The sequence below is a fragment of the Lithobates pipiens genome, unplaced genomic scaffold (assembly GCF_037356315.1).
Source record: "Lithobates pipiens isolate NorthernLeopardFrog02 unplaced genomic scaffold, aLitPip1_a1.2 Scaffold_1, whole genome shotgun sequence".
Taxonomy (NCBI): Eukaryota; Metazoa; Chordata; class Amphibia; order Anura; family Ranidae; genus Lithobates; species Lithobates pipiens.
In genome coordinates, this window is record NW_027507685.1 from 151555558 (window position 1) to 151579493 (window position 23936).

Sequence of the window (23936 nt, forward strand, 5' to 3'; positions counted from 1 at the left end):
GGGAAATGCAAGTTAAATTTAACTGCTTTCATTTGTATATAAAGACTTTTGTTGAATTCAGGGTTGCATTCATTTATGACGTTTATATGCCTGGAGTTCAGTTTGAACCATTTTCTGTCTCACACTGACTACCGGCCATGAAGCAGTAGCGATGTTGTGTCAGGTTCACTTTGGAAGCCGTTTTCATGTAAAGGCTTGCAACAGTTTTAAGGGGATTTTGCAGCTAGGTGGATAAACACATTTAATGGATTGCAGTGATCTGAATAATTGGCTTAATTTACCGTCTCCTACAAATTCCTTGTATTTTTAATGAAAACACGGATCCCTTCAGTGTTCACTAGCTCCCTGAGGTTTGTGTAATATATTAAACATTCTGTTTTCATGTAATCTGAGGGTAGTTTAAGGTGAGTACTAAAACAGACCTAAACTACAACTCTTCCATGATTTCAGGGGAAGATTGTCCCTTTTCTAATTTTGGAGGTGTCAGTGGTGAGATTACCCCACAGAGGGCTCTGTAGAGATTCACCTTCTCAAAGCTGGATTTTCCTATTTGTTCCCCCCTCATGGAGAATCCATGGGGGGCGGGCATGGAACCATCACTGGTAATTTGATAACCCCAGTGGTCGTACAATTGGAAACTGAGGGGGATATCTCAAATAAGAATGAAAATTGTCAGCAAATTTAAAAAAAATAGCTATTTTGGATGAAGCTGCCTTAACAGCAAAGCACAAAAACAGCATGAGATGTCAAGTACAATAATCCCTTTAGCAACTTAAATTTACATTACTACCTTCAAGCAGTATTAATTTGGATTGTTTGCCCTGTGTTAAGGCACTTTGCCTTCTTAGCGTACAGCCTTTCAACTGAGGTTGGCAAATGCCAGATAAATGCTTGCTGACAGTTTTTGAAAGTTGCAGAAAGTTACTAAAGTACACCTGTTAGTTTGCAAAATTGTGTGCTAAAATGACCACTAAGATTAACAAGTATTCCCAAGCAGGGTTTCTCTGCTGCAGAAGCAGGTAAGTCTTTCCAAAATTCATCACAAAGAAAGAATCTCCTGTGAATGCTGTAGATGGGAAGCTGGTATTCCCTCAGGCAGACTTTCAAGTAGCATATTGCTTAAATGCAATGAAGTTGAGCCCATTCTGCTTAACTACCTTCTAACTATTTGGTGATTCAGAATCCAGATTGCCACTTTCCATTAATAGCTTGTCTCATAGGTATATTTCTTTGCGAGAGACCCTATTTGGTCCCAAAAGAGCTAGAATCCAGAATACCAGTTCTATTTGGTAATACTGTTAATAAAGCATCATTAATCTGAAGAAAACCTGTCCTTTAGACACTGGTTGTGACTATATTGAGGGACAACCAATGGTTCAGCCTGTCTTGCTGTGCCTCAGTGATGTCTCTTGTTTTTACTGGATTTTGTTTTCTGAAACATTGGACAAACCCACAAAATGGCTGCCACTCCTGACAGGTACACTTTAGAGTTTTCTTGTATTGATCTGAGATTGTTTAACTCTCTTACAGGCAGAACATGAGTTGCGAGTGGCACAAACAGAGTTTGATCGCCAGGCTGAAGTCACCAGACTGCTGCTGGAAGGGATTAGCAGTACACATGTGAGTCCTGAGCTCTAATCTACCCGAGATTTATGGAACCAAGGAAAAATACAGGAGGGTGGGCTATAAGTTGTCACCTAACAGGCTGAATATTAAAGTAGAACTACTGGCAAAGCTTTTTTTTCCATTTTGGATAGAGTAAGGGAGCGTTATAACCATTTTTTTTTTTTTTTTTTTGCCATCTGTATCTCATTGAGGAAATTTCCCTTCACTTCCCGTCCCATAGTCAAAACAGGAAGTGAGAAGAAATGCCTTGGGGTCCCCAGGTCACCAGAACTAGTGTTCCCATTGGAAGATTTCCCCTATATTACAATTTGGGTTATTTTTTACTTTCAATGATAATGCTAAACATGACTAATTGAGTTGGTAAACGGGGCACAGACATAATACCTCCCTTCTCTGTAAAAAATAAAAAATAAAAAAAATAAAAATAAAAGTTTTCCTTTTAATTATACAAGGTTTTCAGCTTTGATGACAGCTCCTTAATAGGGGGAGACTCTCAGTGAGCTTTTGCTTTAGTGATTTGGGAGACACAAGTCCAGCTAAAATAAAATACAGAAAGTTGTTACCATTCTTACCTTAATTTTCCTGTCCTATGAGCTCATCATGCCAGCCTAGGGTTTCCTAGGCTGACATGATTAGCCCCAGGAATAATACATTCATAGAAAGTCTTGAGTTTTTAAAATGCTGGCTCCAAATCAATCAAAGAATGGCATATTGGAGAGGGATGTCTGGAAGTCACTTCCTCACTGGCTGAACGCTGCAAAATTTGGTTTTAAGGGCGATGGAGTGGCATCTCACTGATACAATGAGGAAGCGATATTAGTAAGTTATAGCTTGCACAGAGTTCTAAGATCATACATTTACACACACCAATTACCTTGCCTTGTTTACAGTATTCAATGTTTACTAAAGGCCCGAGTGTTAGCTGATGGATGATATCCTGGAAAAAGTATTACGTTTCTCTTCCATAGGTCAACCACCTCCGCTGTTTGCATGAGTTTGCAGAAGCCCAGGCTACATACTATGCCCAATGCTATCAGTACATGGTGGACCTGCAGAAACAGTTGGGCAGGTAGGGAGGCATTTAAATGTATGGATCACATACTGTACATGTAATTTGTCCATGACATTCCACCACTTCTGTTGTCCTGTTGCTGATGTGTTCATATGCGGCCATAGGACTTGGACTAATTTAAACAGTGCTTGAAAAGAAAAGAAAACTGAATTACTTGCATTTAATTAACCTTTGTAATGCCGTGTTTCATTTACATTTTTTCCTTGTGCTGGCAGCTCAAAGGGTGATGTGTAAGTATACTTTTATTTTGGTCATGTGTATTTGGTATTGACTGTCTTTCCCCAAGTGACCAGCTCCTCCCAATATTACACCCCCCCCCCCCTCCCCCCACCATGTTGTAAGAAGGGCTTTGTTGTAAGAAGAAACTGTTGTATTACCTTGAACAATTAATCAGCTTCCATGATATACTTTTCTGCCCCAGAAATGTGATGAGCTGATTTGTAGCTGCAAAAATATTCTTCCTTTTATAAGTTTTATATATATGTTTAATGCTTTGGTGCATATCACTGATCCCCAAGGGAGAAACTGTTTAGGAAACCTGCACAGAGATAAGAACATGGCACCATTTACTGCTAAGCTTTCCTTCTAAAAATACTGCTTTAGTGGCTTAAAGGAAGGGTGGAGCTGATCCAACAGCTTCATTTCTTTCCATTTCACTGACTGAACAAGTAGGCAGACTAGAAGCTCTGACCTCATCTACAGTCCTGTTCTGGGTCAGAAAGTGCTGAAGCAAAGGACAGCCAGACACTTAGCATTTTCAGGTGGTGGTCCACATTGGCAGACATTTTTTTTTAGCCATATAGGCAGTGGTGGCTGGTGCTTAATATTTCAGGGGATGGCAAACAAACCTGCCCCCCCTCACTCGCACTGCCCTCAAACAACCCCTTGCAGGAGACTGATGGGAAGGCAGGGGTTTTGAGGCCTTACCATAAGGAGGAAGATGACATGGAGGGCTGCTGTTCCTCGCTCCAGGAGGATCCGGGAAGAGTCGGGGATTCTCCTCCCAGCCAAACAGGAAGTGGGTCTAGAGACCTGGTCATCCGAGATTCCTAAGACTCCCTGGCCAATCAAGTCTCGGAACCCAGTTCCTAATTGGCTGGGAGAAGAATCGGGAAGACAATAGTGAATATTGATTATTGTTACACAACTGGGTTGGCTCAGGCGCAGTGCTCTGCGCCCGAGCCCACCATTTTTTGAAGCCAATTAGAGCCTCAGGCTCTAATCATGTGCTTCAAAAATAAAAAGACCTTTTGGAATCCATGCGTTTGGTACCCTGCATGTAGATTAGGGACCGGGAGCAAGGATTAGGGGGGCTGCACCCCGCACCCTTTATGGATGAGCCGCCACTGCAGGATCCTTGTAAAAATGTTTGGGGAAAAAAAAAATCTGTTGGAATTGTACCGTGTAAAAGGGGAAGGAGGGCACTGCAGATTGGTTCCTGTGTACTGCCTCCCTCGGTATGTGCCAGCACAGTGGTGATCCTAATGTTAAGATTCAACATATGCTATTTGAGTTCTTTCTAGCTAGAACAGGCCATTCTGTGTCACTGTACGCTTTATTTACTTTGGGAGATAGTTTGACTTTGATTGGATTCCGCAAAAAGTTGGGCCTCTTTTCCAAAACAATTTAACAAACAAGACTGCCTGGCTTTTTTTTTTATGGTCCAGAGCAGTGATTATATTATTTCGATGGTTTTTAGCATCCTCAGAAATGCTGTAAAATGGACCAGTCCTGATAATAGAAAATTGTCCCCAGGTCAGTGTGCATGCTTGGATGGAATAGAGTAAGCATGACATTTCCAGAATGCTGAGACTTCTGCACATTGTGTGACATTTCTCAGGCAAGGGAGTGACTATAGACAGAAATCTACAACTGACTGTGTTCAGTAATTATACAAGGAAGCTGCCGAGGCGGGCAGGGTTGATAGGATTATACCATTATTAAAGAAACCACGCTTATCCTTTAAACAGCCTCTTTACTTAAGGCTGACCCTAAACAAACAAGCCTCATCAAGAGAACTTGGCAATAAGACATTTTCTGCCTGTTTTTACACCCATCTATATAGGGAACACAAAATAAAAATCCAAAGCCTTTAATATTCACAAACGCAGAACATCCAACGCATTTCTGGGGGGTTATTTTTCCCAATACATTTTTATTAAAGTTAACAAAGAACAAATAAAGGGCAAAAGACAATAGAAACATAGCATACATGTTATGTAGGTATAAAGCTTTCAACCCAAAGGCTCCTCCAGACAACAGAAACCCTAACAACATGTAGAGGAAACAATAATTGTGTTGACCTGGTCTGGGAGGCTCTTCCTCCCGGACGCCCCCTATGGGATCAAGCTGTGTCCCGAGGAAAGTGGGCCCCCCAGGGCCTCAAAATGTTAGGTCAAAGATGGGGAAGAAGGACCCCCCACAAAATTAATGTATCAAAAAAATTGCATGACCATTCAAAAAAAGGTTTTGAGATGAAGAAGTTGGATCGCTAAAAACTAGTCATATAAGAGGGATGGAATAAAGCGGGTAAAAGAGGAAAGAAGCAAAGGGGAAAGGACAGAGAAAAGCGGGATATGCCAGTCTCCCGGGGGACCCCCGATCAAGATAACTCATGAAACACTGGGAAACGCCCACATATGTGGCCCAGGGTTCCCAAATTGCCTCAAATTTGTTCATTGTGTCTTGCAACAAGCTAACCAGCTTTTCCTGGGCCATGATCCAGGAATTTTTGCTTTTAGCAGTCGTTAAGGAGACTTTGGGATTCTTCCAGGCCCTAGCAATAGTCCATTTAGCCCCCAGCAGGATAAAAAAAAGTCAATTTCTAGAACTGTTTGGGGAGTTTTGGAACTGAGACGCTGAGGAGGGCTATTGGGGGAGATCTAAGAACTAGAAACCCTATAGTTACATAGTGATCTTTCGTATTATGGAGAAGATTTTATTCCAGAAACTTAAAATGTTCTGGCATTCCCACCATTTGTGGCGCATAGAGCCCCGCAAGTGACATCCATGGAAGCATAGTGGGGAATAAGTCAGAAACATCTTGGCCAGTCTGGTGGGAACCAGATACCATCTTGTGATGACTTTAATACTGGCTTCCACAAGGGAGGTATTCAGGATTCCTTTAAATGAGTGAAAAATAGTTATTCCAGATTTCCAACTCCCACTGTTCCGAGAGTTCTCCCTCCCATGTTTCCACATTTGGGAGTCTGGTGGTATTAGAGAAAAGAGATCTATAGACAATTGAAATGCCTCCCCTCTGCTCCGAGGCGGCACCACACCACCGTTCAGATGCTTAACTAGAACCTTCAGTGCCCTGGTGCAAGAAACCATGAAGGGCCCTTGCCACTGATCCCGGGGGCAGCAGGACCTAGAGGAGGGGCGCAATATGGAGGAACAAATTTCCTCCATTTTCCTCCTGCAGCCACTAAATGCCTATGAGAGGGAGAGTAGGAGAAGCAGGCTTTTAGCAGCTGCAGGAGAAAAATGGAAGGGCATTGTTCCTCTATATGCCCCCATCCAGGTGTACAGGGGCAACATGTGCACCATTGCAATTGTGACCCCTGTAGTTACGCCCCTGGGATCAACAGTGGGGGGGATAGGATGAGTGACAGCAGTGGGGGGATGGAATCAGTGGCAGCAGCAGCTGTGGTGGTTGGGTGGGGATGGGATCAGTATTAATGGTGGTGGTGGGGATGGGATGAGTGGCAGAAGTGGTGGGGAGAGTGAGATCAGTGGCAAGGGTGGTGGTTGGGGGGATGGGATGAGATGAGTGGTAGTGGTGGGGGGCATTGGATGAAATGAGTGGGAAGATGGCATCAGTAGTGAGGGTGGTGGTTGGGGAAGATGGAATGGGATGAGTTGTAGTGGAAGGGGTAGATTGGATGGGATGAATGGCAGTGGTGGGATCAGTGCCAGGGATGGTGGTTGTGGGATGGGATCAGTGGCAGCAATGGTCATGCCATCGTGGTGGTGGGGGGGTTTATCAGTGGCAGTAATGTTGGTGGGGGAATCTGTGACAGTAGTGTAGTGTGCGGGGGGGGGGGGGGGGGGAGGGAAATCACTAGCAGTGTTGATATTGAGGGATAGTATCAGTGCTACTTACTTGCAGATCACTTGGTTCCCCCTCCATGCTAGGTTTATTTGGGCGGACAGAGGATGGGCGGGGCCTGTGAGTACCCGTGAGTGCGGGCAGAGCGGTTGGGGACTGTGCAGTGTGCCCGTGAGTGTGGAGACTGCAGTGTGCCCGGGCGGAGAAGATGGGCGGAGCAGGCGGGGGGCTGTGCTGTGAGTGAGGGTGGAGCGGACGGGTGGGGAGGGGACTGTGTGCGCCTTGAATGACCAGTGTACTATCTCCCAGGGCAGTGTTGGGGGGCCCCCTACAGTGGGGGAACTAAAGAGCTCAGTTGCAAGTGTGACTGCTCCGAACCCTGGTAATTCCGCCACTGCCTCCATTCATATTCTGTAAAGAATGGGGGGATTGGGATGGGGGAATTATGCAGGAAATGTGTAATTTGATGGAATCTGACGCATTCAGAGTTTAAGTCCAGTTTGTTGATACAATGACTTAGAGTAAGCGGTCCTAGTGAAGAGAAGAAGTCTCCTATGCGGTACATTCCCTTGTCTAACCACCATTTGAATGACCATATATCCATGCTAGGGGGAAGTTAGGATTGTGGAAAAATAGGATTTTTATAACAGCTTACCTGTAAAAATCCTTTTCTTGGAGTACGTCATAGGACACAGAGCCTTAAGTATTCACTTAGTGGGTTATAGCTACCTTCAGGTGTTGACACTGGCACACCAAATACAGGAAGTTGACTCCCCTACATCACCCCTCCTCCTTCAAGGAGTACCTCAGTTTTTGTAGCCAAGCAATATAAAAGAAGATACCCATAAAAGAAGAGGGGCAGGACCTCTTTGTCCTATGATGTATTCTAAGAAAAGAATTTTACAGGTAAGCTGTTCTAAAAATCCTATTTTCTTTATCGTACATCATGGGACACAGAGCCTTAAGTATTTACTTAGTGAGACGTCCCATAGCAATGCTACTTGAGGGGAGGGAGACACAAACCATAGGGCACCCCCAGACCTTGAGGAGTTATACTGCTGCCTGCAGCACACTACGCCCAAAGGTGATATCCTCTTTCCTTCTTACATCCACTTGGTAAAATGTTGTGAATGTATGGACCAAAGACTAAGTTGCGGCCTTGCAGATCTGAGCAAAGGAGGCCTGGTGACGCACTGCCCAAGAAGCACTTACCGCTCTGGTAGAGTACACCTTAACTTGAATAGGGAGAAGCTTACCCCCTAAATCATAAGTTTGAATTATAACGTGCCAAATCCACTTGATAACAGTGGATTTCGACACTGCCTGGCCTTTTTTAGGACCCTCTGGCAGAATAAATAAGACATCAGTCTTGCGCATCTGAGCAGTTTTCTTTAAATAGATTTTCACTTCTGTCACTACATCAAGACAATTTAGTGACTTTTCTTTCCTAGAACATGATTTTGGGAAAAAAGATGGCAGGACAATATCTTCATTCAAATGAAAGACTGGAACCACTTTTGGCAAAAAGCGTGCACGAGGGCGTAACACCACTCTGTCCTCATGAATAATCAAATATGGCTCTTTACAAGAAAGAGCAGCCAATTCTGAAACCCTCCTTGCTGAGGAGATAGCAACCAAAAATATCTGCTTCCTAGTCAGAAGGACTAAGGGAACATGCTGTAATGGTTCAAAGGGCAGTTTTTGTAACACTGACCAAACTAAATTCAAGTCCCAAGGGGTTAAAGGTGATTTAACTGGCAGAATAATCCACATCACCCCTTGCATAAAACCCCGGACTAAAGAATGCGTAGCAAGCAGTCTTTGACATAAAACCGATAAGGCTGAGACTTGGCCCTTAATACTACTTAGGGCCAACTTCATCACTACGCCCAAATGTAGAATAGGCAAGGATTCTGCCTATACTATATCTCCGAGGGTGCCAACCCTTGGATTCACACCAGGAAACGTAAGATTTCCAAACTCTATAATATACAGCTCTGGAAAATGGTTTCCTTGCATTGATTAAAGTTGAGATAACAGACCTGGAAAGCCCAGGCTTCTTTAGAATGTGGGTTTCAATAGCCAAGCTGTTAAATTTAGTGTTTGTAAAGTTTGATGGAATATTGGCCCCTACGATAGCAGGTCTGGCCTTAGTGGGAAAGGCCAAGGACCCTCCACTGCCGTCCTTACGATCTCTGCGTACCATGATGTTCTGGGCCATGCTGGTGCTACCAGAATTACCGGCTTGCTTTCCAGCTTGATCCTGCAAAGAAGTTGAGCGTAGATCAGTGAAAACTGATCCCACGGGGTTACCAGCGCATCTGTTCCGTATGCGAGTGGATCCCTTGTTCTGGACAAAGTTGACTAACTTCATGTTGAATCTGGACGCTAGAAGATCTATCCGGAATCCCCCATCTTTGGCAAACAACCCGAAACACTTCTGAGTGAAGAGACCATTCCTTTGGGAATAACTGTTGGCGACGTAGATAGTTCGTCTGACAATTTTATACTCCTGGAATGAAAACTGCCGATAGGGATGGGACATTGCTTTCTGCCCAAGTAAGGATATGGTTCACCTCTCTCTGAGCTGAGAGACTCTTGGTGCCCCCTTGGTGATTGATATAGGCCACAGCCGTGGAATTGTCAGATTGAATCCGGACTGGACAATTCTTTAACCTGGAGGTCCAGGTTTTCAGAGCCAGATACACTGCCGAATCTCTAGGATGTTGATGGGCAGGGCTCTTTCGAGTTTTGACCACTGTCCCTGGACAATCGTTTCCTCTAGTACTGCTCCCCTGCCTGAGAGGCTGGCATCTGTCGTTACTACTTTCCAGATTATTGGTCTGAAGGATTTCCCCTTCAGCAAATTCTGGCTTTGTAACCACAAACTGAGGCTTTGAGACACTCTTGGGGACAGCCGCATTGGCAAGTCCAAAGCTTGGATAATCTTGTTTTGCAACAGTCTTGAATGGAACTGGGCATAGGGGACTGCTTCGAATGAAGCTACCATCTTTCCTAACAAGCTCATGCAAAGGCGAATTGAAGGATTTACTTTTGACCTGACCATTCATACCAGCTCTTGTATGGAGCTGATCTTTGCTGGAGGCAAGAACACCCTATTCTGGGCTGTATCTATGATCAGGCCTAAGTAATACAGCCTTCTTACGGGTTTTAAGGAAGACTTCTCTAGGTTGAGGATCTAACCAAGACTTTTCAGGGAACTGGTTGTAATGTGTATGCTTTGCCTTAAGCGAGTCACTGACTGGTCTATTAAAGTGGTTGTAAACCCTTACAACCAACTTTGACCTACAAGTAAGCCTAGATTAAGGCTTACCTGTAGGTCCAAGAAATATCTCCTAAACCTACACTGTTTAGGAGATATTTGTCGAAAGACAGGCACCGCTGTCTACGGTGCATGCGCCTTAGACAGCGGCGCGCAGGCACACTGAGCACGCCGCTGTCAACGGCGATATGCCGTGAGTGGCGGCTCGCTTGTGCGGGAGTGACGTCATCGCGGCTTCGCCGAATGACAGCGGCGGAGCAGCGAGACCCACCGAGAAGATGGATGTTCCGGACTACAGGGGACAGCGGTGACTTCGCTGGCTCCTGTGTCAGGTAAGTGACACATTAGGGTTTACTTCCACTTTAACAATAGATCGTCTAGCTACGCCAACACTGTTATGCCCTGTGCCCTCAACCTGGCTAGAGGTGGGGCCAGTATTTGTGAATACCTGTGTTGCTGTGGCTACCCCAAAGGGTAAGGCCGCAAACTGAAAGTGCCGTTGTTCCACTTTGAATCGCAGAAACCTTTAGTGAGCGGGAAATATAGGGACATGCAAATGTGCGTACCTGATGTCGATAGACGCCAGAAGTTCTCCGCCTTGTAGGATGGATACCACTGACCTGATCGACATTCGAAGTGAGCGAATTTTTAGGAACCGATTTCGATTTTTTAGATCCAGAATGGGCCAGACATCTCCATTCGTTTTTGGTACCGTAAACAGGTTTGAATAGAAACCTAAACCTTGTTCTTCTGTGGGGATCTGTATGATTACCCCTTGAGTCAATAATCAGTTTAATGCTTTAAACAGGGATTGTCTTTTCCCTGGATCCTTGGGAACGTTTAATCTCAGAAAGTGAGATGGTAGAAACTCCCGAAACTCTAGTTTGCATCCTAGAGTCACTGTGGAGAGAGCCCATCTGTCCTGACTTTCCCTCTGCCAGAATTCTGCGAAATGCAGAAGTCTTCCCCCAACCATGGTGAGGGGAGACGCCTCTTCATGAAGAGGTCTTAGTATTCTGCTTTGTACTCTTGCGGCTCCAGGTCTTCCTTTGGGCCTGGGCCGGACCCTGCAATTTTCCTCTGGAATCTGATGGCGTCGCCACTGCCTAGAGGCGGATGCGCTTGGCGCAGGAGAGAAAGTCAGTTTAAATGAAGGACATTTATACTTCCTTTTGACTGGCAAAAGAGTACTTTTTCCATTGGAAATTGTTTTGATGTATTTATCCAAATCATCGCCAAATAGTCGCTCCCCATGAAATGGGAAACTAGGCTTTTGCAGGGTGGTTCGGCAGACCAACCCTTTAGCCAAAGGGTCCTACGCATGCGTACTAGCACAAGTGCAAGGCGAGATACCTGGTGAATAGAATCCTTCGTAGCATCTAGGGCAAAACATAATGCTTTTGTTAAATTGGCCAACTCACTGGCCTCTTGTGCAGGGAGCTAGTTAAGGACCTCTGTGAACTGGTCTTTTTAGGACTGACAGATGCCTATAGCTGCAGTTGCAGTACCTGCTAAAGAAAAAGAGGATTTTAACAGGAATTCCAACTTTTTATCTGTTGGATCCTTCAGCATTTATGCATTGTCCACTGGACAAGTTAAACTTTTATTTCACACTGGAAATCGCAGCATCTACTGCTGGAACTTTCCATTTTTGGTGAATTTTTTCCTCCATAGGATAGAGAACTGAATCTCTTTGGAGGAAGAAAATGCTTATCCGAATGATCCCATTCGGTATAAATAAGCTTCTCTAGTAATGTGTGAACTGGAAACGCATGAACTGATTGTGAAGGTTTCAAGGAACCCAAAGAAGAAACCCGACTTTCAGCTGACTGTTAGGCCCCTTTCACATGGACGTCAGTTTTTCAGGCGGACCTGAACGGATGCTCCATAGAGCTCTATTGAGCTTCGGATGTCAGCGGTGACATGTCCACTGACATCCGAGCTGCTCTGATCCGTTAAAGTGTGACGGAGGAAAAAGCTATTTTTCCATCAGTCATCGGTTTGGGTGACAACAGACACTGCGGTCCGTTGTCACCCGATCTCCCATAGGGGAGAGTGGCGCTGTGACAGGTCCGTCCCTGTGCAGTGTGCAGAGACAGACCTGTCATCTTCCTACTCAGCTGGGATCGCTCCAGCGATCCCCACTGAGCAAGAGGATATCCACGGGGCGGATCAGCACTGATCTGCCCCGTGTGAAAGGACCATTAGGGGTAGCATGAAAGTGGAGCGAACCATGCTCGTAAGGATTTGTACCTCAGATTGTGAAGCTGAAACTTCAACTGTTTCCTCCGCAGAGGAGTAATCAGTTTGTTTTTACCAATTGTTTGAGCATAATACCTCATCCTGTTCCCCTGGTAAGGGGTTTGGAGTGGGAGTGAGGGATCTAGCATGCTTCATATCCCCTTTAATGGAGGATGCGATTAAAGACGCTAATCTTCCTTCTAAGCCCTGCAGGGCAGAGGAAAATGCATGTTCAGTCACGTATACAGGGGCTGAAGTGTGAGAAGCAGTTGCAACACCAATTGCTTTCAATGACTCACCCTGGCTTGTCATGTCAGGTATCTCTGAAGAGGATGACAATGTGGAGGCATGTCTGGGGTGGTTTTGGTGCCTTAGTAGTAAGCCTTGAAACCATAGTGCAAAGCACAAAAAGCAAAGGTACTCTAAGAACTGTTCTATTTATTTGAACAATAGTAGGAAAAACAGTTGTAGCATAGAATGATCTAATGCTAAACAATACGCTTATTCTTGTACTGCAAATGCCTGTGTAAACCCCTCACGTGCACCAGCGCTTTTGTGTCCTGTGGCAGCCTTGCTTCAGCTGCTTTGATAGACACTGTCTGTTTCCCAGAGTATCAGCTTTAAGCTTTTTCAGGTGTGAGCCTGATTGTCTATGCGCCACGCTCTTTCCTGTGCTTTAGCAAGAGTCACCTCAGGGGGGAGGGGGGGGGGGGAAGGGGATTTACTCAGCTTTTCAGATTTATGCTTATTTAACCCTTTCACGACTAAGCCCATTTCTGACATTTTTTTGTTAGAAAATTACTTGGAGCCCCCAAACATTATATATATATGTTTTTTTGCAGAGAATCTAGAGAATCAAATGGCGATTGTTGCAATATCTTATGACACACAATATTTGTGCAGCAGTGTTTTAAACGCAAAGGGATACTTGGGAAAAGGGACACTTTCATGGATTTTAAAAAATGAAACAGTAAAGTGAGCCCATTTTTTTTTTGTATAATGTGAAAGATGATGTTATGCCAAGTAAATAGATACCAAACATGTCACGCTTTATAATTGCACGCACTCATGGAATGGCGACAAACTACGGTACCTAAAAATCCCATAGGCGACACTTTAAAAAATGTTTACGGTTACCAGGTTTGAGTTACAGAGGAGGTCTAGTGCTAGAATTATTGCTCTCGCTCTCACAATTGCGGCGATACCTCACATGTGTGATTTGAACACCATTTCCATATGCGGGCGTGACTTCCGTTTGCAGTTTCTTTGCTGCGCAAGCTCGCAGTGACGGGGCGCTTTAAAAAAAAAAAAAATCTTATTTATTTTTATATTATTAAGTTGTGCTTAAAAAAAAAAAATTTTTTGATCACTTTTATTGCTGTCACAAGGAATGTAAACAAAGGTCCCCTCCCGCTCCTCCAGGATAATAACTAAGCAGCTTTTAGCCTCATCGGTTGTTATCCCCGGATAGCCGATCGCCCGCTCTAATCAACAGTACCGGGAGGATGCCTGCAGCTGCGGGCATAATTCTGGTATAACCCCCGAAAGCGGAGTACGCACATCTGTGTACGCTCGGCGGGAACGGGTTAAACATAACATGTATCCCTATCCACTCAATTTCTCCATTTAGGAGGAGAGGAGACCCCCCTCCAGCTGCTGAGACATGCTGTATTAGCACAGATTTAAACAGGGTCTATACACTATTACTCCCTCTAGAGGAGTTTTTAAGGGATTTTACAATAGAATAGAAAGAAAAGTCATAGGTGGACTTTGCAGTTCCTATGCTTTCCTCTTACCTTTTCCTTGCTGCAGGATACTGCTGTAAACAGACAGATCCAAACTTCACCCATCACGGTGGGCAGCGTGGTTAAACCTTCAAAGACTGGGGCCCTTTTAATAGGGGTTCCACTCCTTTGGACCGTGTATAGCACCCCTCAAGACAGCTTTAGGTAATGTAGCAATAAGAGTCCTGGTTCCTAGGGTCCAGCCCTCAGTGGGGCGTTGCAGGCAAAACCTCGTTCTTCTATGCAAGACCCGGGTACCATCCTGTATCCGCAGTGGCGGATGGATTCGGTTGTGGAGGCTTTTTAAATCCAGCATGGATCCCTCCTGGAGCTCTGCAGAACACATCTTTACTCGTGCCAACACCTTTTAGACACTGGCTAAAGGGGGTTATATAGGGGAGTCAACTGCCTGTATTGGGTGTGTCAGTGTCAACACCTGAAGGTAGCTATAACCCACTAAGTGAATACTTAAGGCCCTATGTCCTATGATGTACTATAAAGAAATATGGTTCAGAGGTTGGAACGGGGAAATTAAGGAGAGGAGCTTTCTTTGGGAGTCCCAAAGTGAGAGAGAGTGGAATAGTGTGGGGGATAGAATAGGAGGTCTAGATTGCCATATGCACCAAACCAGGAAATCCAGGGTTTAAGTAGGGGCTGCCTGTCTTTCTATGTATACCCAGTCCGGTTTCTTGTACTTTGTGTATATTATGGACAGTTGGGCTAATCGTGCTGCTTGGAAGCACAAAAGTAAGTTAGGGAGCCCCAGGCCACCGCTGGTCCTCGGGTAAAACAGGGAGTGTTGGGTGAAGCTATAGCCCAATTTACCCCAATCAAATTTAACCATTTTACCCTGGAAAGATTTTGTCTTTTTTAATCGGAATGGGAAGGGCTTGGAACAGGTATCCTGTTGATCCTGCCCAACCATGATATCTCTACTAACGATGCCCAGGTTTTTAAGCTGAGCTTGAGCTGTCGGAAAATGGGGGGGGGGGGGGGGGGGTAGTTGGCTTAGTATAAATGTTCCATTTTAGATGTGAGGTTGATTCCCAAATAGCGGATGGTGGAGCCACTCCAAGGGAACCAAAAAGAGTTTTGTGAGTTTTCTACTAATGTGGGGGCTAAAGAGACGTTCATTGCTATGTATTTGGATAGATTGACTTTTAAGTCTGAAACCTTAGCAAAAGCATCCAAAAGTTTACGAGCAGTGGGGAGTGAAGTGACCGGAGAGGTTATGAAGAGGAGTAAATCATCTACGAAAAGGGCACATTTTTGTATTTGGGTGCAACACTGAACCCCCCCCCCAAATATCTTGGTTAGTACGGATGGCTATCGCTAGGGATTCTATGGCTTTTGCAAAAATTAGGGGAGATGGGGCATCCCTGCCTGGTGCCTCTAGCAATTTTGAACGGTTCAGGATAGAGGCCTTGAAATCAAATTCTCGCTTCTGGGAAGGAATAAAGGGCACTGATAATTGCAATGAATTTTTCCCCAAAACACCAGTGACGTAGGGTGGCAAATGGGTAGGACAAGGAGACAGTCAAAGGCCTTTAGAAGGTCAAGGCAGAGAAGCATGCCACCTGACAAGGGCCCCCGTCCCAGCCCAACTTGTCTGCCTGAGATAAAGCCAACCTGGTCCTTGTGAATGTAGAGGCTGATGAAGGAAGCTAGGTGGTTGGCTAATATTTTGGTCATAATCTTAAGGTCATTATTAAAAAGGGAGATAGGCAATTTTAATAACCCTCTCCTGGGTCCTTGTCCGCTTTCGGAATTACGGAAACGAAGGCCGAGTTTAATTGCCGGTCAAGGGGGTTACCTTTCTGCATGCTATTAAACCATAGAATTAATTGCGGGGCTAGTTTGTTAGCAAAGGTCTTATAGTAGGGGACTGAAAATCCGTCAGGCCCACATTTCTGAGGTTTTAAACCTCTGATTACCCGCCATGTTTAAGCCATGAATATGGGGGAGGCTGTTCTGTGCGGTCATTTGTGAACCAATAATATTAAGGCTGCATTCACACCTGAGGATTTCAAAGTCTTGCTTTTTTTATCGCTTGTACAGGTCACCAATGTAAAAAGCAGAAAAACCCCTGTAATCTTCCCCAAAGAAGCTCATGTTCTTTTTTTTGAGCTTAAGGTGTTTCCTTCAGGTGACAAAACCCTCAGATGTGAACAGGTGCCATTGAAATGAATGGGATTTTGCTTGTTGGGTGTTTTTCACGCATTTTACGAGCTGAAACCGATCAGGTGTGAATGTAGCCTCAAGATTGTGGACTCTCAGATTGTGTTGTACACTTGGATCTCAAAATCTGGACCCTTTAGGGGTACGAAGTTATTAGAAAGAGCTGCCTCACCAAAGCTATTTTACCTGATTACATCTTGCCAATCTTCTGATAATTTGAATCCAGTGCCTTAAAGGAGAAGTTCATATTTTACAAAAAAAAACAAATGGGCTTTTTTTCCAGGTAAAAAATAGCATTGCACCTGTGATCTGCAGCCTTGACTGTAAGGCCGCGTACACACGCGCGGACTGTTCGCCCAACTTTGTCCGCTGAACAGTGTTTGGGCGGACAGTCCGCTCGTGTGTGGGCTTTCAGCGGACAGTTTCAGCGGACAGTTGGACGGACAAGGTTTTTCGGAAATTCCGTAAAACTGTCCGCTGAAACCTTGTTTGAGCAAACAGTCCGCCCGTGTGTAGGCTTGTTCGTCAAACAAAGTTGCGCGCATGCTCAGAAAGGATTTTCACGCCGAAAGCTATAATGCAGTGTATAGGACGTCGTATTTTTCGTCCCGTCGTACGTGCCGTTCACGTCATCGCGCACGGTTTCAGCAAACTGTTCGTCTGTCGTGTGTGGCCATGTCCGTCCATGCTAAGTTTGAGCGGACTGTTTGCCGAAACTGTTGGACGGACAAAGTTGGGCGAACAGTCCGCGCGTGTGTACGCGGCCTCAGAGTAAGCTGTCTGCTCATACAGAAAAGCAGTTACAAGCAGACAGGAAGAATCAATGAACTACCTAGAGTGCTTAACAGCATCGTGGTAGTTAATTGAGAACTACAAGCTGTCAGCCACAAAGGCTGTTAGTACTTGTAGTTTGTCTATTCATTCACGGAACTCTGTGAATAAATTATGCGGCCACAAGGAGAAGATCCACAGCACACTGTCGGGGGGGGGGGGGTGAGTTTGTGCAGGAGAGGGTGCATGTTCCACCCTAAAAACAGATGGACATACACTGAAATTCTCCTTCCCTTTGCTCTTTAGAAAATAGAAATATTTGCAACAGTTTATAGGTTTTCAAGATATTGTTTAGTCTGTGCAGAAAGTGCTTTCTCTGCTCTTGTCCTTTACATAGCCCAGTTGCCACAGTTTACAGCCACCTTACCTCAATGTCTTTATTCTGCAGATTTCCATCAACATTTGTGGGCAATGCAGATGGCATTTCTCCACCTCTCAGCACCTCACCACCAGCTGCCACTCTGCCGCTGCTCCAAGCTGTGAGTCCTAATCCTGCGGATGGAACCCTAAACCCATCTGAGGTGAAGCCACCTTCCAGTGGTACACGTAAAGCCAAGGTTCTGTATGATTACGAGGCAGCAGACAGCAGTGAGCTGGCGCTCAAGGCAGATGAGGTGAGCTAAGGAAAACTGAAGCTTGAATTTCTTTACAAGACATTTTTCTTGTATACATTTACCAGTTCTTTTGTCCCCTTTTCAGTTAATTACCGTTTATAGCCTCCCTGGCATGGACCCAGACTGGCTCATTGGAGAACGAGGGAACAAGAAAGGAAAAGTACCAGTAACCTACCTGGAGCTTCTCAGCTAGACTAGAGTTACAGATGTGCAGAATCTCTCGACAAGCCAATTGCCCCTAGGGGCTGACTCATTGCTCCGAGGCTGCTGCTGCTTCAAATCCCAGTTCATCTGTCGTTGCAAGTTCCCTATTTCACACAGCCCTCCTTGTAACTGATCAGCCTCCAGTTTTAATGACTGAGCAGCACAGATGTAGTTAACTGCCTCACACTGTGCATTACTAAACTTTAGTCTGCTGTTCAGGGAACTGCTCACAGGCTGTTCACCTTTCATGACCAAACTGGCTTGTGCTAAAATCCCAGATATCAAATCTCCCAAAGCGCATTACCAATGAGGCCGCAAGCCAAGATGGCAGCAGCTTCCACAGTGCTGAGTCATTGGTGGTTGATGAGTCCCAACATTTTGTTATTTACAGTCACGGTGGAGTTCTAGGAGTTCTGTACATTTGAGATTCCTACTACTTTAAAAAATTCTCTTTGTGGGGCATGTTTGGTTTTCAGAATTTTCTTCTAGTATAAAAGGTAAAAAATCACTTTAGCACCACTATGCAGAGAGAATGTATCTGACGGGAAATATTCTGTGACTTTCTCAGTCCCTTTTAGAGCCAAGCCATCTTTGTACACATTCCTTTGTATCAATAGTTCCCCCTCAGCCCCCCAGCTTTTCAGAGCAATGACTGCTGATTGGCATACAGTAGAGGAAGCCATATTGTGTTCCTTTCAAATTAAATGTATAGCCTGCAAACAAAAAGTATATAATAGTCAAAATAACTTCCCTACCTGGATGCAGTCCTGGAATATTCTTTAATGAGGACATGTCAAATTATAAAAAAAATTATATATAAATAGCTTGTTCTCTACCCCTTATAATATCAACTGTTAATCTTGTTCAGGTAGGTTTACTCACCATCTACCATTATGAATGGGAAATAGTGTCCTATTTTTCTAGGTGTTATGCTTTCTGTTGGTACTTCATTACAGAACATTCTTATAGGCTTTGAGGGAACTAGCGACGCTTCCTGGGCCATTCTAATGAGTGGCATGTGCCACATTGACAAAGCAGATGGACCTTATTTAGATCGGTGCACTTTCCAATCTAGAATGTGATGTGAAGTGTCCCGCGGGTAAGCTGGCAGACCGCTCTTTGCCTTTGCAGTGAACACATTACATAGACATAGCACCTGGCTGCTACTCCCAGAAAAGGCAGGTTAACTGTCTTCATCTTCCCTCTCAGCTGAGTTGAGGAGGTGATGGCAGGCACAAGGAGCTGGAGCAAGCAGCTCCCTGTGCTTGGCACAGAAAAACAAAATAGATCACACCTAAGCAACGACAGAGCTTGTCCCCTTCATTCACAAGAGTAGCGCAGAATTTATGCCTGTGTCACTTGTTATTCAAGCCCCCCCCCCTTTTGATTTTTTTTGTTTTAAACAGTAAGACTTGGTCCTAAAAGAAAAAAAAAAATCTAGTATTTATCCACTGTGTGCGTGGATACTTTTCTAATGTAATGGAACATGTTCTTTTAGCAAAAGTAATTTAACTTTTTCTTACTGCCCTCTCTATATCAGACTTGCTGAAACTGTACCATCCTGTGACAAACATGAAGCAGTATCTGTGCTGCAGGGATAGTCTTGGCAATATGGACACTGCATTCTTAACGGAATCAGGAACAGTCAATTAATTATCTGTTCCTATGAACCAATAGGGCTTTACTTGCTGGAAAGTGGGGGTAAGGTAGCTTATGCCCCTGAATATATTTTGGGGGGAGGGGAAGATTATAAAGAGGATTTTTGGATATTTTATATTTTGTCTTTTTACCATAGTCTGAATGAACTATAAAATATTTTTTCTCTAAATTCCCTTTCACTTTATTGGGTATTCAACATAGCAACGTATTGAACATAGCTTCAATGGGCTCCGTTAACACTTTCCTCCTTTAGTAAGGCATCACTTCTACCTTTTTTCTGTAGCATCCCTGCAAAATGACAGGTCCTCATTAAAGTGCTCCTAATCTCTGCTTTTTAAAGATTAAGCATGCTATAATTTCCTTTCATAGTTTATGTCCTATTATAGGAACAAGGCTATTTAGACTGGATTCTTTGGTCCAGCGACATGTAGTATCCACTATTTTGCCTATGAGGAACAGAATGCATTCATTGAAATTGTTTGTTTTTGAACAAATCTTGTTGCCGGTAGCAACCATATTCCTACTTTCAATCTCCCAATGATGCCAGAATCTTATTGGATCATGTGAGTTGCAAGGACAGTTCTTTCTTCAGACACGCTTAGTAAGAAGACCCACTGTGATCAGTTGAGTTTTATTTTCTTATCTTTCTACACTGGTCTCCAGCGCTGAAAAGTGCTTTGTTACTGCAACACAAAATGGCTACTGAGTTTGGTCCCACTAAGGCCAGACTCTCTTTAGCATTTCTGGGTCTGCTGTTATGGTCCCGACTTTTCTAACAAGGTGCAGGTAAACCAAAAGGCCCACTGCTTCACACATATGTAATGATTTTTCTTTTATTCCTGTGTGTTAATTTATTGCCTGTCTGCATTAACTGTCTGTGTTTGATTAGATATATTAATAAATTAAGTCATTCCTGCATTACAGGCCTGTGTGACTTTTCCCTCAGCAAAGACTGTTCAGACTACAACCTGTTAAGTTTATTTTACTTTCAGTAGAAACAGAATGTCAAAAATAAAAGTCATTTTCAAGGACCTGTCTTTGTCCTGGAAGCTCGCGGCACAGTACTTTCCCAGTATAGAGACTGGGCTCTCACATGCAGTTACACAATTGCTGCTCTGATAGCCTCAGGAGTAACTGTGCAGCCATCCCTGTGTTTTCTCTCTTCTGAATGGAGAAAAAATTGAATTTTTATAACAGCTTACCTGTAAAAATCCTTTTCTTGGAGTACATCACTGGACACAGAGCCACAGTAATTACTGTATTGGTTATATGACACCTTCAGGTGATGGACACTGGCACACCCTAAACAGAAAGTTCAATTCCCCATATAACCGCTCCCCTTACCAGAAGTACCTCAGTTTTGTAGCAATACATGTGTAACCAGAAAGACGGGAGGGACCTCCTGTGTCCTGTGATGTACTCCAAGAAAAGCATTTTACAGGTAAGCTGTTATAAATATCCTATTTTCTTTATCATACATCACAGGACACAGAGCCACAGTAATTACTGTATGGGATGTCCCAGAGCAATGCTATCTGAGTGGAGGAGACACAACAAAAGTAGGGTGCCATCAGACCTGAGGACCTATACTGCTGCCTGCAGCACACTGCGCCAAAAGGCGATATCCTCATGCCATCTTACATCTAGCTGATGGAATCCGGTGAATGTATGGGCTGAAGACCAGGTTGCGGCCTTGCAGATTTGAGCCATGGAGGCTTGTTGATGCACTGCCCATGAAGCACTAACAGCCCTGGTGGGGTGCGCTTTGACCTGAAAAGATGGAACCTTCCTCTTCAAGCCATAAGCTTGAATAATTACCTGCCAAATTCATTTGTAAATAGTGGATTTTGATGCTGCCTGTCCCGTTTTCCAAATCTGAGCAGTTGCCTTCAAATAGATCTTGACTGCTCTCACTACATCCAAAGTGTAGTGAGTGACTCTTCTTCCTTAGAACAGGGTTCTGGAAAAAAATAAGGTAAAACAATATCCTGGTTTAGGTGAAAACCTGAAACCACCTTTGGCAGAAAGCTAGGATGAGAGCGCAATACCACTCTATCCTTGTGAACGATTAAATATGGTTCTTTACAAGAAAGAGCCACCAGCTCTGATACCCTTCTTGCAGAAGAAATGGCTACCAGAAAAACTAGCTTTATTGTCAAAAGGACCAAAGTAACATATCGTATCAGCTCAAAAAGCTGTTTCTGTAATGCCGACAGAACTAAATTCAAATCCCAATACTGATAAAGCTGAGACCTGGCCCTTGATAGTACTCAAGGCCAGCTTCATCTCTAGCCCCATTTGCAGAAAGGCAAGAATTCTACCTATGACATACTTCCTAGGATGCCAACCCCTGGATTCACACCAAGAAACATATGTCTTCCAGACTCTATAATAAATGACTCTGAAGCTGGCTTCCTTGCATTAATCAAGGTAGGTATCACTGAGCCTGAAAGCCCACGATTCTTTAGAATGTGGGTTTCAATAGCCAAACCATTAAATTTAGCATTTGTAAAGTAGGATGGGACAATGGTCCTTACAGCAGGTCTGGATGTGGTGGTAGGGTCCATGGGTCCCCTACCGCCATCTTTACTATTTCTGCATACCAAGATCTTCTGGGCCACAAGAACTACCAATTTCCTTTCTCGCTTGATCCTGCAAAGAAGTAGAGGTAGCAGCAGAATAGGAGGGAATGCATAAATCGGTGAGAACTGATCCCATGGGGTCACCAACGCATCCACCCTGCATGTGAGTGGATCCCTTGTTCTCGACACAAAGTTGTCATCTTTGTTGTTGAATCTGGATGCAAACAAATCTACATCCGGGATCCCCCATCTTTGGCATATAGCCAGGAAGATGTCGAGGTGAAGGGACCATTCCAACCATAAGATTCTATGCACCAACTCAAGCGTAAGGAGAGTGGTTTGAAGAATAAAAACTCTAATTGCGTCAATTGCAAAGCACAAAAGCCAATGGCAGCTCAGCTAATTCCTGGGCCTGCTGTTCAGGGACCACCTTGAGTACCTGTTTCAACTGGTCTCTCAAGGACTGACATACCCCAATTGCCGCCACTGAACCTGCCAGGGAAAAAATGTTTTGTTTTTTTAACAGGAATTCCAATTTTTTATCAGTTGGATCCCCTAAGCATTTATGCATTGTCAACCGGACAAGTCAACCGTTTATTCACAGAGGATATAGCAGCGTCAATTGCTGGCTAAGGTACTCCTGGTAAGGGGAGGGGTTATATAGGGAATTGAACTTCCTGTTTAGGTTGTGCCAGTGTCCATCACCTTAAGGTGCCATATAACCCTTACAGTAATTACTGTGGCTCTGTGTCCTGTGATGTATGATGAAGAAAGCGGAGTTAGACTTGCCGGTAACTCCTTTTCTGAGAGTCTTCCAGGACAGCCCATGAGACTTAGGGCTCCTCCAACCAGGACAGGAAACACGTTAACCCCCACCAGATAAAAGGATGGCCCTCCAGGCTCCATGTCAGTAGTCTTAGAGAACCGTAGGACATCCCTGTAAAACATACCATATATACTCGAGTATAAGCCGAGATTTTCAGCCCCTTTTTTTAGGCTGAAAGTGCCCCCCTCGGCTTATACTCGAGTCACCGCCGTCTGCCTACCCGATCAGCGTGTCGTGCAGACAGACGGCGGCCATTCCACTATTCAAAAGCCGCGCCTCCCTGTCTGTGATAGGCTGAACACTGACTGCTGGGAAATTGAGTGTTCCGCCTATCACAGACGGAGGCGCGGCTTTTGAACAGTGGAATGGCCGCCGTCTGTCACAGCCGAGGAGGAGAGGTGCGGCTTTTGAATCCTGGCATGGCCGCCGTATGTTTTTTATACATGCAGATCGGTGCAAAATGGCACACAGAGGCTGCAGAAGGACACAGAGGCTGCAGAAGGACAAAGAGGCATGCACAGGACACAGGTAGGCTGCAATGGTCACAGGGATGGACACAGGGATGGACACAGCTGCAGATGGGCATTGTTGACCCTCTTTTCCACTCTTTTAAGTTGTAACAGTAGCTGCTGCATGTCTCACCCTCGGCTTATACACGAGTCAATAAGTTTTCCCATTTTTTTTTGTGGTAAATTAGGGGCCTCGGCTTATATTCGAGTCGACCTATACTCGAGTATATACGGTATGCATCATATACATAACTTGAAGACAAAACCGGGTGGGAATCCGGCTGTCCTGGAAGACCCTCAGAAAAGGAGTTACCGGTAAGTCTAACTCAGCTTTTCTCTAAGCGTCTTCCAGGACAGCCGACATAAGACTATGAGCCAGAACTTACTAGTCTTGGGAGGGACAACTGCCTGAAGGACCTTATGACCAAACGCCTGCTCCTGAGCAGATAGGAGATCCAGGCGATAATGTTTAAAGA

At 44.5% G+C, this 23936-nt stretch overlaps 1 protein-coding gene across 8 annotated transcripts in view; it reads left to right on the forward strand.

Annotated features, from left to right (window-relative positions):
* Positions 1–20461, forward strand: part of SH3GLB2 (SH3 domain containing GRB2 like, endophilin B2) — a 183727-nt gene extending 163266 nt beyond the window's left edge. For 4 of the 8 annotated variants that reach the window (XM_077478525.1, XM_077478538.1, XM_077478544.1 and 1 more), the window contains 5 exons: positions 1531–1620; positions 2595–2695; positions 2914–2928; positions 17455–17680; positions 17766–20461. In XM_077478525.1, coding sequence (XP_077334651.1) covers positions 1531–1620; positions 2595–2695; positions 2914–2928; positions 17455–17680; positions 17766–17873 — 540 coding nt within the window. In that variant the 3' untranslated portion in view covers positions 17874–20461. The remainder of the gene's footprint in view (positions 1–1530; positions 1621–2594; positions 2696–2913; positions 2929–17454; positions 17681–17765) is intronic. The other 4 variants (XM_077478532.1, XM_077478542.1, XM_077478535.1 and 1 more) reach the window with 1 other exon arrangement.
* The last annotated feature ends 3475 nt before the right edge of the window (positions 20462–23936 follow it).